This window comes from Nerophis lumbriciformis, linkage group LG13 (assembly GCF_033978685.3).
Source record: "Nerophis lumbriciformis linkage group LG13, RoL_Nlum_v2.1, whole genome shotgun sequence".
In the NCBI taxonomy this organism is placed as follows: Eukaryota; Metazoa; Chordata; class Actinopteri; order Syngnathiformes; family Syngnathidae; genus Nerophis; species Nerophis lumbriciformis.
In genome coordinates this window covers 28,368,377-28,382,152 of record NC_084560.2, presented here as the reverse complement: position 1 = coordinate 28,382,152, position 13,776 = coordinate 28,368,377, and the positions used below count along the sequence as shown (strand labels likewise).

The 13,776-nt window shown below is 40.3% G+C and overlaps 1 protein-coding gene across 4 annotated transcripts in view; it reads right to left on the bottom strand.

Moving 5' to 3' along the window:
* Positions 1 to 13,707, bottom strand: part of gsk3ba (glycogen synthase kinase 3 beta, genome duplicate a) — a 55,683-nt gene extending 41,976 nt beyond the window's left edge. Inside the window, exons 1-2 of one of the 4 annotated variants that reach the window (XM_061971152.2) lie at positions 12,898 to 13,707; positions 3,346 to 3,539 (exon numbers count right to left, since the gene is read on the bottom strand). In XM_061971152.2, the coding sequence (XP_061827136.1) occupies positions 3,346 to 3,539; positions 12,898 to 12,985 (282 nt within the window). In that variant the 5' untranslated portion in view covers positions 12,986 to 13,707. The remainder of the gene's footprint in view (positions 1 to 3,345; positions 3,540 to 12,897) is intronic. The other 3 variants (XM_061971153.2, XM_061971154.2, XM_061971155.2) reach the window with 3 other exon arrangements.
* Positions 13,708 to 13,776: the final 69 nt, after the last annotated feature.

Sequence of the window (13,776 nt, the reverse complement as noted above, 5' to 3'; positions counted from 1 at the left end):
TGCTGGGTCGTTCAAAGATGCAACCCGCTAGCGTGTAACGCTAACCACAGGCTAGCAGCGTGATAACATCACAAGCCGGGCAGAAAACAGGACAAACATTTTGCAATTCATGACAGACGCAGTGTGAGGGCTAAAAATAACACACGCCATGCCATAAAGTGACATCATATTTATTGAGCAGGATTGACTGGCACCTGTTGAGTTTGAAAATTTAAAAGCAGTTAGCTGCTCAAGTATTTACTCTGACCGGTTTGTATAGCACATAGTTGACGGTCAAACAGCAACTTATTGACTTGAAAAACAGACTTTAAAAAAAAAAAACATGTAAAGGAGATGCAAAGCGAAATTCCTAGCCAAAGAGAATCAATAGAGAAATGTAGTGTAGTTTGCAGCAGATAACTGATTATATCCAGTACCTACATACTAACTAGGGCTTACAGTAGTAATGTGTCTCAAAATATACCTGAAGCTTATTAATGCTCTATGTCGGATACACGTACGGATATTCTGCGTTCATTTTGAGAATATATGAGAAACTTGCGCATACAGACTAGGAATGTAATGATCTGAACATCATAATTACAGTTATTGTGACCAAAATGATCACGGTTATCATTAGTGTTTCTAACGATAAAGGCAAAACGTGGGTTGCACTTCCGGTTTATGGGACATCACGCAGGTTCACCTTCTTTTGTAGACAGGTCTTTGTGTGGATCGTCACCTCTCTCTGGACATCTCCGTCTACAGTTGTACCTGAATTTACAAGTGCCCTAACCCACGAGATGAGAGCTGCTTCCTGGCTTTTTTGTTATGCTTTAGGTTGTGAGTATAAATTTAAATTATGAGTTGTTTTATTCACACCTGCCCTTCGACCAGCGGAACGAAGAAGGCGAGTGTGAAGGAGAGCGCCAAAAGGCTTATTAAATCGGCCAAACATGGTAGAAATGTCTATAACAACAGCCAATCAGAGTCAATCTTTTTCCGCTTCACTTCTGGTTACAAGGTACCGCAAACGTTTACAGAATCATAGATATGAACAGAATGACCTTACTTGGACTTATACTTTAAAGGCACAGCTGAGGGCAACAAAATAAATGTCAACCATGACTTGTAGTTTTCTCGGGCCCTGTGATTATAACCAAAATGTACTATTAAGCATTAAAAGTCACAGAAATTGATGTATAATAACTAAAATGTGGTCATTGTGAGGACAAGGATTGTTTCTCTGGGGAAAATCGTGTATACAGCTTTACAAACACTCACTTCATTTAGCCGGACCAGGCGGGGACCAGCACGTTCACTGGCACCTCTGCATTGTACAAACTCACAATCTCACCAAATATATATTTGTACTGTAATTTTATAGTTAAAATAGCTAAACAAACTTAATACATGTCACAATCCCCTAATTTGTCAGTGAGTCATAACTTGTTTTTAGGCAATAGATCTTCAGAGGAAAAACATACAACTTTTGAGCATCACAAGTTTGTTATAAAACAATACTAGTAAGTATAGCTAATAAGTTTTAATTGCTAATTTCAAGATCACTTTTAAGTTTTTAAAGCTCAAATTAAATCGTATTTATTTTATTTTAGTCCTTTCTCAAGAAATCTTACCAAGACAATTTTGACTTGTTTCATAGGCAGATTTTCTGCTTATTACATGCAAAACTAACTTGTATTATTCTTCTTTACTCTTTTTAAGAGGGGCTTTTTTCCAGTGCACTGTTACGGTACTCAAACCTCAAACGCAGGTGTGCGAAAAAAAACTACAAAACCAAACAGCTCTCGAATGACTTCCACGAGTCAGGTGATAGGTTACATTGCCAATTTGATGAATACTGGTTGTCCAAAAGCTACAAAAAGCGTGAAAAATAAAGTGCCGCTACTGCTAATGTTAGCCAGTTGGTTATTGTGGATGATAGGTTACTTTGCCAATTTGATGACTACTTGTTTTCCAAAAGCCATAAAAAGTGTGAAAAACACAGTGCTACTACTGCTAATGTTAGCCAGTTGGCTATTGTGGACACGACCACCGATGCCTAATGCCTGTCATGAAACAGAAACTAAGCCACAGTTATTACATAAATCTTGACACCATGATTATTATAAACATACAGAACAGCAGTGAATATGTGATTTAAACACACACTGCAGGTGCAGCTTTTTCTTTTAAGAAACAGTTTATGACCAAGCAATGTCGCCCTAGCTGAGGAAAAACAACCCAATCCGTCAAATCAAGTCAAAGTCAGGTACGAGGTTGCGTGCACAGCTTTGCACTAGGAAAAGGCAACGAAAATAAACCTGACAGACCACGCTGGACTCGTGTATTTTAGGTTGGAAAACAAACATCTCGCACGCTCAAAGCAGGTAAAACTAAATTAGAGCCCACAGTTTTGTAAATTGAAATAAGTGAACACTATTTTTTTTCAGGTTGAATATAATTTTGATTCACACCTACAATGCTTTTGAATGAATTATTTATTTTAATTGTTCACCTTCCTATGTTTTGTTATTTGAGCTTCTGTTTGTTTCAGATTTAAATCATATTTTTTTGCCATATATATTTATTTTAGTTTCACATTTTTATTTTTATTTTTTCTTAGCGCGGAGCGTGTGCGAGGGGTGTGGAATCATAACAGCAAAAAATTGAGGGGCGTCCTTTATCACGTTGCATTCAGTGAACTTAAGAACTAATTCAGTTCAAGCTAATACTTTATATAGGCTAAACCATGCGATTGCCGGTGAAAGAAAAGATGCCAGTAAGACACAAAGGCTGTTTTAAACAGCACAGAGGACAAATTGCCAAACTGCAGCAACTAACTATGGCAGATGATGCAGTTCAAAAGCCAAGCTTTACATTCCGATTTCTGCTTGAACTGAATTAGTTCCCAAGTTTCCTGAAGACAACGTGATAAGAGACGCTCCTTTTTCTTTTACTGAGCTTTCTGTTATGAGTCCACACCCCATGCATGCGTTCCACGCTAAAAAAAGAAAAATTATTTTAAGTGGGAATCTAAATTATATTTAACCAGGGAAAAATGTGTGCACTTAATTTTCTTTTGAATACACTGATGTATTTTTGAAAAAAACATCAAAACTTGATATTTATTTATCATTTTAATTTTAATTTTCAAGTATAAAACCTTGGGCTCTAATTTAGCTCCATACGTACGCACTCTATGTGGCGATAGCGAAAAGCTTCTTCTTTCGCAGCTTTTCCAATCGCACTGTTCTTTTGAAAAAGTATACAAGTTCACAGCAACAAATCACCCCTTGCAACAAAGACTGAAGGCCACAATTAGAAGTGACGCACTGATTTTCTGCAACGGCGATGTTTGCTTACCTTAAACCTCTTGTCCTGAAGCACCTTTTTGATGGCCACCAGCTCTCCGGAGTCACAAAGCTTTGCTTGGTAGACAACGCCGAACGAGCCGTTGCCGATGACCTTAGTGTCCGTGTAGCTCACCTCCTGTGGCCGGTCTGGGCCTTGACCTGGTGTGGCCACAACTGTTGTTACCTTGCTGCCATCTTTATCTCCTGGAGGAGAACAAGGAGAAAGTGAGTCAGAACACAACATTCAAGTATGTTTCACGATGGCGCCAATCTATTTGACCCAGCTCTAATCAAAAGACTTTACGTTTGCGGTTTTGTGCACCCGATGACTATAGAAGACTGTGAGGTTAATAGAATAGAGGTATTATTAATTGAATTGTTTTAGGACTACATGGTGTTCATTTAGCTACATCTTTACAAGCTTCAATAAGTTTGCTCAAAACAGATTCTCAAAACATTTTTAAATGGTTGCTATTTTTCAATCAATGAATACTTAAATGCTGAGCTGGATTCCGCAAAGCGGTTGCCTAGAAAGCTGATGCTTCCTGCTAAGATACGTGACACAGTTGATGATGATTCAGGAAGACAGGGAGCAGGTTTGGGCTCTCCCAGCACAGAGTTGTATCAAAACTGGTCTTTGTAGTAGCAGTGACCCGAGAGATCACTACAACTCAGCCTACATAACTCAGCAGGGCCTTTCCAGGACGCCTCTGCACTTTCTCAAACTGAGAAAAGTCTGTTCACATGCACATATCCACAGGGGGAATTCTCACTGACGAGGAACATTCAAGTAATCAGAAAAGCAATAGAAAATTCTTTTTTTTGGACTAAGTTCGGTTTGACAAACCGATTAACTGGCTATTAAGATGATTCCAAGCCATTAACGTACATCTCTAACGTGTACACAGTTCTCAAGTAGGAAGACCTATGCGGAAACAATAATCAACACATCCAATGCCATGGTCACGGGTTTGAGGCCTGCTTGCGTCATTAGTCTCTTTCACACAGAGATCACATTAGTTTTGTGTGCTTTTTATGCAGAACCCAGACAAGTTGGATTATACCGCAACTATGTGCGCTTTTAAACAGCAACTGCCCCAATTCATTTCAACACAATAAGGAGAGAAAAGCGAGTGTTGAGTGTTAAACTTCATACGTCATCCTTAGAAACAGGCGGCATATCACCTCTGTTATCACTTAGTAAGGCGGATATTTACTAGGTCGGCATTTAATTTTCCATCCATCTTGTCCCTATTGGGGTGGCGGGGGGTGCTGGAGCCTATCTCAGCTGCAGGGCGGAAGGCGGAGTACACCCTGGACAAGTCGCCACCTCATCGCAGGGCCAACACAGATAGACAACATTCACACTCACATTCACACACTAGGGCCAATTTAGTGTTGTGTGCCTTTTATACAAAACCCAGCAAAGTGGGATATAGCCGCAAGTGTGTTTGCTTCGCACAGCGAAAAGGCAGCACAACAGGTGCGAGTTGGATGTTGAACTTCATACCTAAGTCGCGGATAGCCTGTTACCACCTCTTAAGGGAAAAAAGCATGATCTGGCATTTAGTTACATGTGCTTCTTATACAGAACCCAGCAAACCTACTCAGTGGCCTAGTGATTAGTGTCCGCCCTGAGATCGGTAGGTTGTGAGTTCAAACCCCGACCGAGTCATACCAAAGACTATAAAAATGGCACCCATTACCTCCATGCTTGGCACTCAGCATCAAGGGTTGGAATTGGGGGTTAAATCACCACAAATGATTCCCGGGCGTGGCGACCGCTGCTGCCCACTGCTCCCCTCACCTCCCAGGGGGTGAACAAGGGGATGGGTCAAATGCAGAGAACAAATTTCACCACACCTAGTGTGTGTGTGTGTGTGTGACAATCATTGGTACTTTAAGTTTAACTTTAAAGTAGGATATGGACGGAACTATATGAGATTTCAAAGAGCAACATGACCCCAATTGTTTTAAACTCCACCGGACGAGAGAAGTTAATGTTAGACGTTCATAACCTGATTGCAGCACTGTGTAAGAACCCTAAACACAGGCGTTGTCCCGCCTCTGTTTTTCAGCTGTGATACTACCTCTGAAGGCAGACTCGTTTACTCAGAGCAGCTACAAAAATTGTGTGAAAAGTTATTCATAGTTGTTTCAGTGAAGGCTCCCGGAAATTCAATAAACTAGAATCCTGTATCCCTTCCCTCTTCTTCGTAAAGACAACATGGTGTTTTTCAGAACAGAAAAAAATGTTTGATGTCCCTCTACAGTATGCGCGCAAAAACTGTGATCACTATTTTTTTGGCTGCAAAACAAAGTTCAATGAAGCAATTCTCATCTTATGCAGCGCTCTTCCGTTTGGTTAGGGAATCAAAGAGCATAAGTGGCTTGTTTTTTTCCCCATGGCTTGGGTACCAGGAACAAGGTTGGAAGGAAAGAAAAGGATGAGTACTGCAAGCACTGTAACTTTGAAATGCTAAACACGTAGCTCATTGTGCTTGGCCAGCTGCCTCACTACCCCAAAAACACAAACCCCTAAGAACCCCTCGTGTGGGCGTGTCAACGTATGGCGCATGTGTGCACGTTTGGCTGAATGCTAAAAGAGTGCTCTCTCCAGGAACATAACAGCTGCCGGGGATCATCAGCCCAGTTACTGCCTCCATGTATTTGTGTGTCACAAAAAGTAAGCATTGATAGACAACGTGGAGGTGAAGTGCTCATACACAACTACAGTCCGAAGTACAAAACAATACGTTTCACAGTGGATAAAGTTTCTTTTTACACGTGTGTGAAGAATGTTCAAATATCAGAATCACGAGTCCAAGATGTCTCTCATTACAGCTTTAAAATAATAGTTTTTTTTCATGTCAATTTAACACTTGTGAAAGACACCAACAGTGTTAATGTTATGAAACAATTTTAATCTGGAACTGAATTCTTCTTGATTTCCATTGGGGGAAGAAAAAAAAACAGAGCCAAACCAGCATCCTGGAAAATAATAATTTCAACATACACTGTATACATTTCATTATTTAACATTACATTTAACATGAGACAAAAAAGTTACAAAATAAAAACAACTGCTGAGCACAACTTTAATTCTATCAACTGTTTCAATCAGCTATTTCCCTTGGTTTTCAAAGCTAATGCATTGATAATCGTTGTTTGAATGCTCATCTTGTTGAGTGTTATGGGTGAACTGGTGCCTATTCAGGCTAGAGGTAGGGTACATCCTGGACTGACCAGTCAATCACAGGGTACACACAGACAACAACCTTGTATATTTTGGAGTCCGAGCTGAGAATTAATACCCTCTTTAGATACTACTTGTAGATATTTCATAATTCTCTGAGAAAAAAAAATCACAATTAAACTAGATACAAGAGCTTGGCAAAATCATTACATCATCGAAAATTGGTTTTCAATATGTAAGATGTCATTAGAGACACAGTAGCAGCTTTATAAAAATCAAGAAAAACACATTTTTGAAAACCTACAAAGCTAACTTCACTTATTTCAAAGGCAAAATTAATGGATTTTTAACTACTACGGTGAGCGAGTAAACAAAGTAAACGAATGTTCATTTGTGTCTTTGTTGCGAAAGCTTATTTTTTACACCGAATTTATGTAACAAAATTTGTTGCGTTAGAATTTTGTGAACAACATTTTTTTACATCAAATTATGCTGACAATTTCGTGAAAAATAATGTGTTAGCAACGTGTGTGTTTAAAAATGTACAAATGTACAGTGTTTAAAAGTGTACAAAAATTCAGTGCTGAAAAATTCTGTGTTGAAAAATTTGCTGCTTCAAAAAGCAAGACTGCAGCTATTTTCTACCGCTTGTCCCTCAGAGTCGCGGGGGCTGCTGGAGCTTATCCCAGCTGCATTCGGGCGGAAGGCGGGGTACTCACTTCTGGTAAATTAAGACTTAAGCAATTGGTCTTGTCTCAGAACCAGCCAATGAGGTGTGAAGTTTGAAGTCATGGGACGCAGGTCTTGCAAAACAGCATAAAAGGCAGTTAACTGGGCTACCTGGGCATATAACAACATCATTAACATTTCAATGTGGCCCGCTGAATTTTTTCCACTGAATTTTTATACACTGAATTTTAAAACACATATTTTTTTTAAACACAAGCATTTTTGATGTAAAAAACAAAAAACAAAATTCAAATACAAAACATTCAGTTACATAAATTTAGTGTCCAAAAAATCAACACGCATTAACCTCCATAGAAGTGTGTGGAGAGCAGAAAACTCCACATAATATGCTCCTGTATTATAGTCTCAGGGTGGGGGTTCACTTTGTCATAGAACACAGAAGCAATCTCGCCTATTATTTCCAGTTCCACCATGACAGACTCATTCTCTGTAATGTAAATGACAGATGGTTGCACTAAGTGCATCATGTATTGACAGTTGGGGGATCAGACGAATCAATGTCCTCGTGTTGCAGGGTTTGCTTTTCAGCATGTGCATGCAGTTGACCCACTGAAAAATACAAACAGCCAAATTATTGAGGTGACTGTCGATGAATATTACACATGGATAAATCTTACGAGTGTGCTATTTACATCCGCAGGCATCAATTTGGACGCGCATTACTAAAGATGTTCTGAAACATACACAATATCTAATGTTATTTGATAATACATAATTCCAAAAAGTTCCAAATGGTGCAACATTTACAATTTCAAAAAACATGACTTACAAATAGCACAAAAAACATGGCAGTAAAACAGTCAAAAGAATCACACTATCAAGCTCATGGTCTGGAGATATAAACGATTTGGACACTTTCTTCCTAAAAACGTATGAAGATAGTCTTACTGCTCAAATAACAACATTGATAAATCAATCAATAACAGAAAACACTTTCCCTACCACGTTGGAAACAGCCACTATCATCCCAATCCATAAAGAAAGAAATAAACAAGATATCAACAACTACAGACCAATTAGCCTTCTCCCCGTTATATCCAAAGCAATAGAAAAAGTGGTCGTTGAACAACTCACAGAACATCTGGATGATGAAGATCTTCTACATCCCATGCAGTGTGAGTTTCGGGCAAATCACTGAACCGAAACTGCATGTTGCCTTCTACTAAAAAAAATTAATCAAAACCTTGACAATGGAGTTGTAGTTGGAGCAATATTCTTAGACCTCCGCAAGGCATTCGATACAGTCAGTCACCTCACATTACTTACAAAATTAACAACGTTTAAACTGTCGACAGATACTCTGGCCTGGATTATGTCATACCTATCTGGTCGGACCCAACGTGTTCGTATTGACAACACAACATCCAGTTTCACTGCTACCGATATTGGCCTGCCACAAGGCTCTAACATCGGCCCTCTTCTTTTCTCCATGTATATAAACGACCTGCCATCTATATGTGAGGATGTTAATATCCAGATGTATGCAGATGACACGGTTATTTATACTTGGGGAAAAGACGCTGAAACGGTTGCCAAAAAACGTACAGCAGCCATGAAGAAGGTGGCAATATGGCTACATGACTCTAGTCATACATTAAACATTAAGAAAACGGCAACAATGTATTTTGTAAAAAAAATATAAAACGGCATATTTTCCAAATATTACCATAATAAGGAAATAATACAAAATGTTAGTGAATATCGTTACCTGGGTGTCATTTTAGACCCAACACTTGGCTTTAAAAAACATATCAAACAGATGTGCCAGAGTCTTAGGTACAACATAAAAATGTTCAAATGTATTAGAATTTGTTAACACTGAAAGCAGCTCAAACTTAATTTAAATTAATGATTATGTCTCGTTTTTATATTGTATAACATGTTGGTCCCAGGCAAGCAAAATCACACTGAGGCCATTGGAAACCTTGCACAAGTAATCGCTTGAAATCGCAACAACACCATTACTGTTTAGTCCTTCAAAAATATAGACTGTAACATTTTGACAACATTCAAAGATTTGCATCAATACGAATGGCCCATAGAATCCTAAATAACACTGCACCGGTGCCACTTAAGCACTTTGTCCGGTTTACATCTGCTGTGACAACTACAAACACGCGAGCCTCCACCAGAAGGTAGTGTAGCATACCCAGATGTAAAACCTCTCTCAAATGTCGAATATTCAACTTCAAACCCTTGTTACATTGAATGAGTTTAAAGCTTCTGTGAAAGGACTGCAGTCTACGTTGTCTGTATGCACATGTGTCATGTGAGCAAGTTTTAATGTTGTAAATTTGATGTTTTATGTGTTGTTTACTGTTTTTAATGTAACCTTGCTGCTGCCCTCTTGGCCAGGTCTCCCTTGGAAGAGATCTTTGATCTCAATGGGATTTTTACCTGGTTAAATAAAGGCTAAATAAAATAAAATAAATAAAACGTAGTGTGTTTTACTGGCTGTACATTGTAACCTCTTATGGCGGTCTTTTAGACACATGTCCCATGTAATGTACCACATATTTTCTTGTTTCATTAGTAGATCATTTACCAACATTATCATCATTGAATATGTAATGTAAAATTCTCGAAAATGCATGCAAAGAACTCAGAAAACGTTTTTTCATTTGGCAACTATCCTTCAACCACGCGCCGTCGGGTAATATACTTCCAGTGTCGTGACCAATGTTTGCAATCCGTCACGTCAGAAATATACCTTCTTAATGGCTTCTAATAAATATACTCTAGAACTACAACTGGTTCCGAACTAATAGTGTTCCGATTGAAAATCATCCAAATATGATTATCTCAGCAAAATGGACAACCGTCAACGTTGTGGCTCGTTAAGCCAACGGAGACGACAACAAGTAAACTAGCTAGATCATGGTTAACTAACTAACAAGCTTGTTTTGGTGCTCTCAACCATGGTCCTAACTATTTTTCTTCTATTTGTTTTGAAGCACCGAAACAAGCTTGCTAGTTAGCTAACCATCTAGCATTTATTGTCGCCTCTGTTTGCTATCAGAGCCACAATGCTGACGGCTGTCTACTTTGCGACTAATCATATTAGCTTGTCCTGCAACTCAGTGCGGCATTTAGGCAAGAGTAACAGCGAGTACCTGCGGCTGAGGAGAGAGTTCAGCACATTTAGTTTAGATTGTATTTTTATTGATATTTCATTAAAAAAAACGAGGAAGTGATATTTTGATGGAAAATTAATGTTTAAAAACACGGAAATTCAAAATGTCACATGCTTGCATAGGGAACATCCAAGACTTCCATTACACCTGTACTTATTATCAACAAGTAACACAATTTGATCTTAAAACATTTTCAAATGTCACTCTAAACATTGCCTGTACACTTTCATGATGGCAACCACTGAAACAGATCAGCTTAAATACCCATGGTAAAGAAACATTATATAACCCTGTTTCATGTGCCTGCGAAAGCTTGGAAATAGTGTGCGTCAATAAAGCACTTAACGTATCTATTATTTTAATTTTGACAGAAATAATTGTATGTACTGCATACAATTGTATTGTATGTATTTTAAAAACGGTACTAAAATAATATCTGATAATGCAAAAACTTTATATATTCCAAAAAACTTTTGTTAAAATAAAAATAAATATGTAAATATCTGCTTGTCACCGTGACTTATGATGAGCAAAGCAAGTTATCCATTAAAAAACAGGTGAAAAACCAATAATCAAATTATACGCTAAAATTATATATTCACTGTTACACTTAGCCCTCTGAAGGCAGCTATTAAAGCGATGTGGCCCTCAATGAAATCAAGTTTGACACGCCTGGGTCGCATGATGAGGTTCCACTGTATGGTTTATTGTGACCCACATGCATGACCAGAGCATGCTTTTTAATAATTGGCTATTATTTGCATTTATTTATTTATTTTGAAGCATTACTGCAACATAGTCAACCGATTTGCCAACCATCCATTCCATCTACACCAATCTTGTTCAAGACCTGATCTTTTTTATTTCTCATTTAATAAATGTAAATGGGTTATACTTATATAGCGCTTTTCTACCTTCAAGGTACTCAAAGCGCTTTGACACTATTTCCACATTCACACACTGATGGTGGGTGCTGCCATGCAAGGCCCTAAACCACTACCCATCAGGAGCAAGGGTAAAGTGTCTTGCTCAAGGACACAATGGACATGACGAGGTTGGTAGAAAAGGTGTTTTTGATTTTGAAAAATTATGGCGGGGGGCATTTTCTTAAAAGAAAACCTATTCGCGCGGAACTGACTGCTAATTAAACTAAAATATAAATTGGCCCTAGTGTGTGAATGTGAGTGTGAATGTTGTCTGTCTATCTGTGTTGGCCCTCTGATGAGGTAGAGACTTGTCCAGGGTGTACCCCGCCTTCCGCCCGATTGTAGCTGAGATAGGCTCCAGCACCCCCCGCGACCACGAAGGGAATAAGCGGTTGAAAATGGATGGATGGATGTGTGAATGTGAGTGTGAATGTTGTCTGTCTATCTGTGTTGGCCCTGTGATGAGGTGGAGACTTGTCCAGGGTGTACCCCGCCTTCCGCCCGATTGTAGCTGAGATAGGCTCCAGCGCCCCCCGCGACCCCAAAAGGGATAAGCGGTAGAAAATGGATGGATGGACTCTCTCCTCTGTAGTACGTAGATTAAGTCGACCTATTGACAAGCACCAGATTTGGCATTGTACTATAGAATGCATACTGACAGCAATATCTGATTCAGGGTAATGATTGGGTTTAAATTGCTAGGGCATCTTACCCTTCGCTTGTGTGTGCGTGTATGTGTGTGTGGAGACCCAGCCTCTGGCCTCACCCCACTAGCATCATCCTAGTCAGCACTGACGCTCAATCTACATTCCTCAGCAGCCTTTCTGTCACATTTCTGCAGGCGCAACGCTGCAAGGTGCTATTTATTAATTACCCTTCATAAATAAATAAAGTTCGTATATAAGCAAATAATGATTAATGTTAAAAATACACACAGCTGACGTCCGTGCAGCATTAGGAATGCCATGCCTTAATATAAATTTCATGAATGTCATAAATGTGAGGTTCAGCTAAAATATAAGAATGTAAGTGGATGAGCTTCTATTGGCCTTAACGCCTCTGTGAGCAGATGAAACTGACTAGATGACACTATATATATATATATATATTTTTTTTTTTTTTTTTAAAGAGCAAAACTATCAGAAATCCTGCCCTTTCCTGGATCACGCCAGACTCCTCGGTCAGCAGTGGGCGCACCTTCCGTTTTGACAGTTGCGTAATAGCCTGCCTGGCCCTGCCGCGTTAACATGCGCATAGCTATGTAGCAACACAGCTATGACTCATCTTCCCAATCCCCAATAACAATTACCGGAACCGGGCTTCCACTAAAGACACCTAGCTGTCATCTCCTGCTACCCTGTGGACCTGGGGCCTGCTAACTCCCCTCCAGAAAGCCGGGCCCGGAGTGAGCTCCCTCCCTTCCCCGTGCACCGTGCTAAGCTAATCGGCGGCTACAGCCCCGGCTGGTCGCCGTGTCGGGTCGGGTGGTACCCACCCAGGCCCGCCGGTTGCAGTGTCTGTGGCAAGGAAGTGTGCGGACCACTACCGCTACTTACTGCTGACTTTCATGCTGCCGAAGGCCGACGGCTGCGGCAGCGGCTTGCAGCTCTCCGCGAAGGATGTGGTCCTGGGCCGACCCGACATGATCCAAAGTGCTTCGTGGTCTCAAGTCTCGTTACACGCTTTTCATCCAAAAATAAGGGATGATGACAGCAACTGTATTGCACAGGCGGTTCCCACGCTTTCCTCTTTACACCTAATAAACTATCTTATTTTAAGTCCAAATCACTGCATTATCCCACTTGTATAATTCTCTCTCAAGGAGCCCTTTGAGACACCTATTAAAATACTCCTGAATTGTGCCTCCTCCTTTTGTTTTAAAAACAGAAATGCAGTCAGAATCCCGTCACAAAGATGCTAATGTTAGCATGTAGGCTAAATGCGGCGTTTTGTGGCCCATCCAGTCGCTCTTCATATCCCGATTTGGAGCCTCAATGATCGGACTGCCATGGCGGCTCACTCGCCGTAGCGGAGCAGGGGAAAAAAACGTCCACTTTCCGCAGTCGTCTTCTGCGTTCAGGCAATACGCCTCCCCGGGCCGAATCCTCGCCCCGGCTAACGTTAAATTCCAGCTGGAACGTCCAAGTAAAACAGCTTTATACTGTGGAGAAAGACGGCACAGGATTTCTTTTTTTATTCCTTCCCAATAGGTCTTGCCGTCTTTGTCAGTACGCCGTTTGCGTACACGCGACCGGGACCATGTGAATCTCACGCCGTTAACGTAACCCCAAATGGAGAATAAGAGAAGGCCGTGAGCTCGCAATGGCGAATCTGGGGTGGCCCGAGTCGACCAATCAGAGACGGCGATAGTTCCAGGAGTGGGCCTTAACTGTGCGTCATATAGACCAATCAGAACGCCGTTCCGGAACACCACA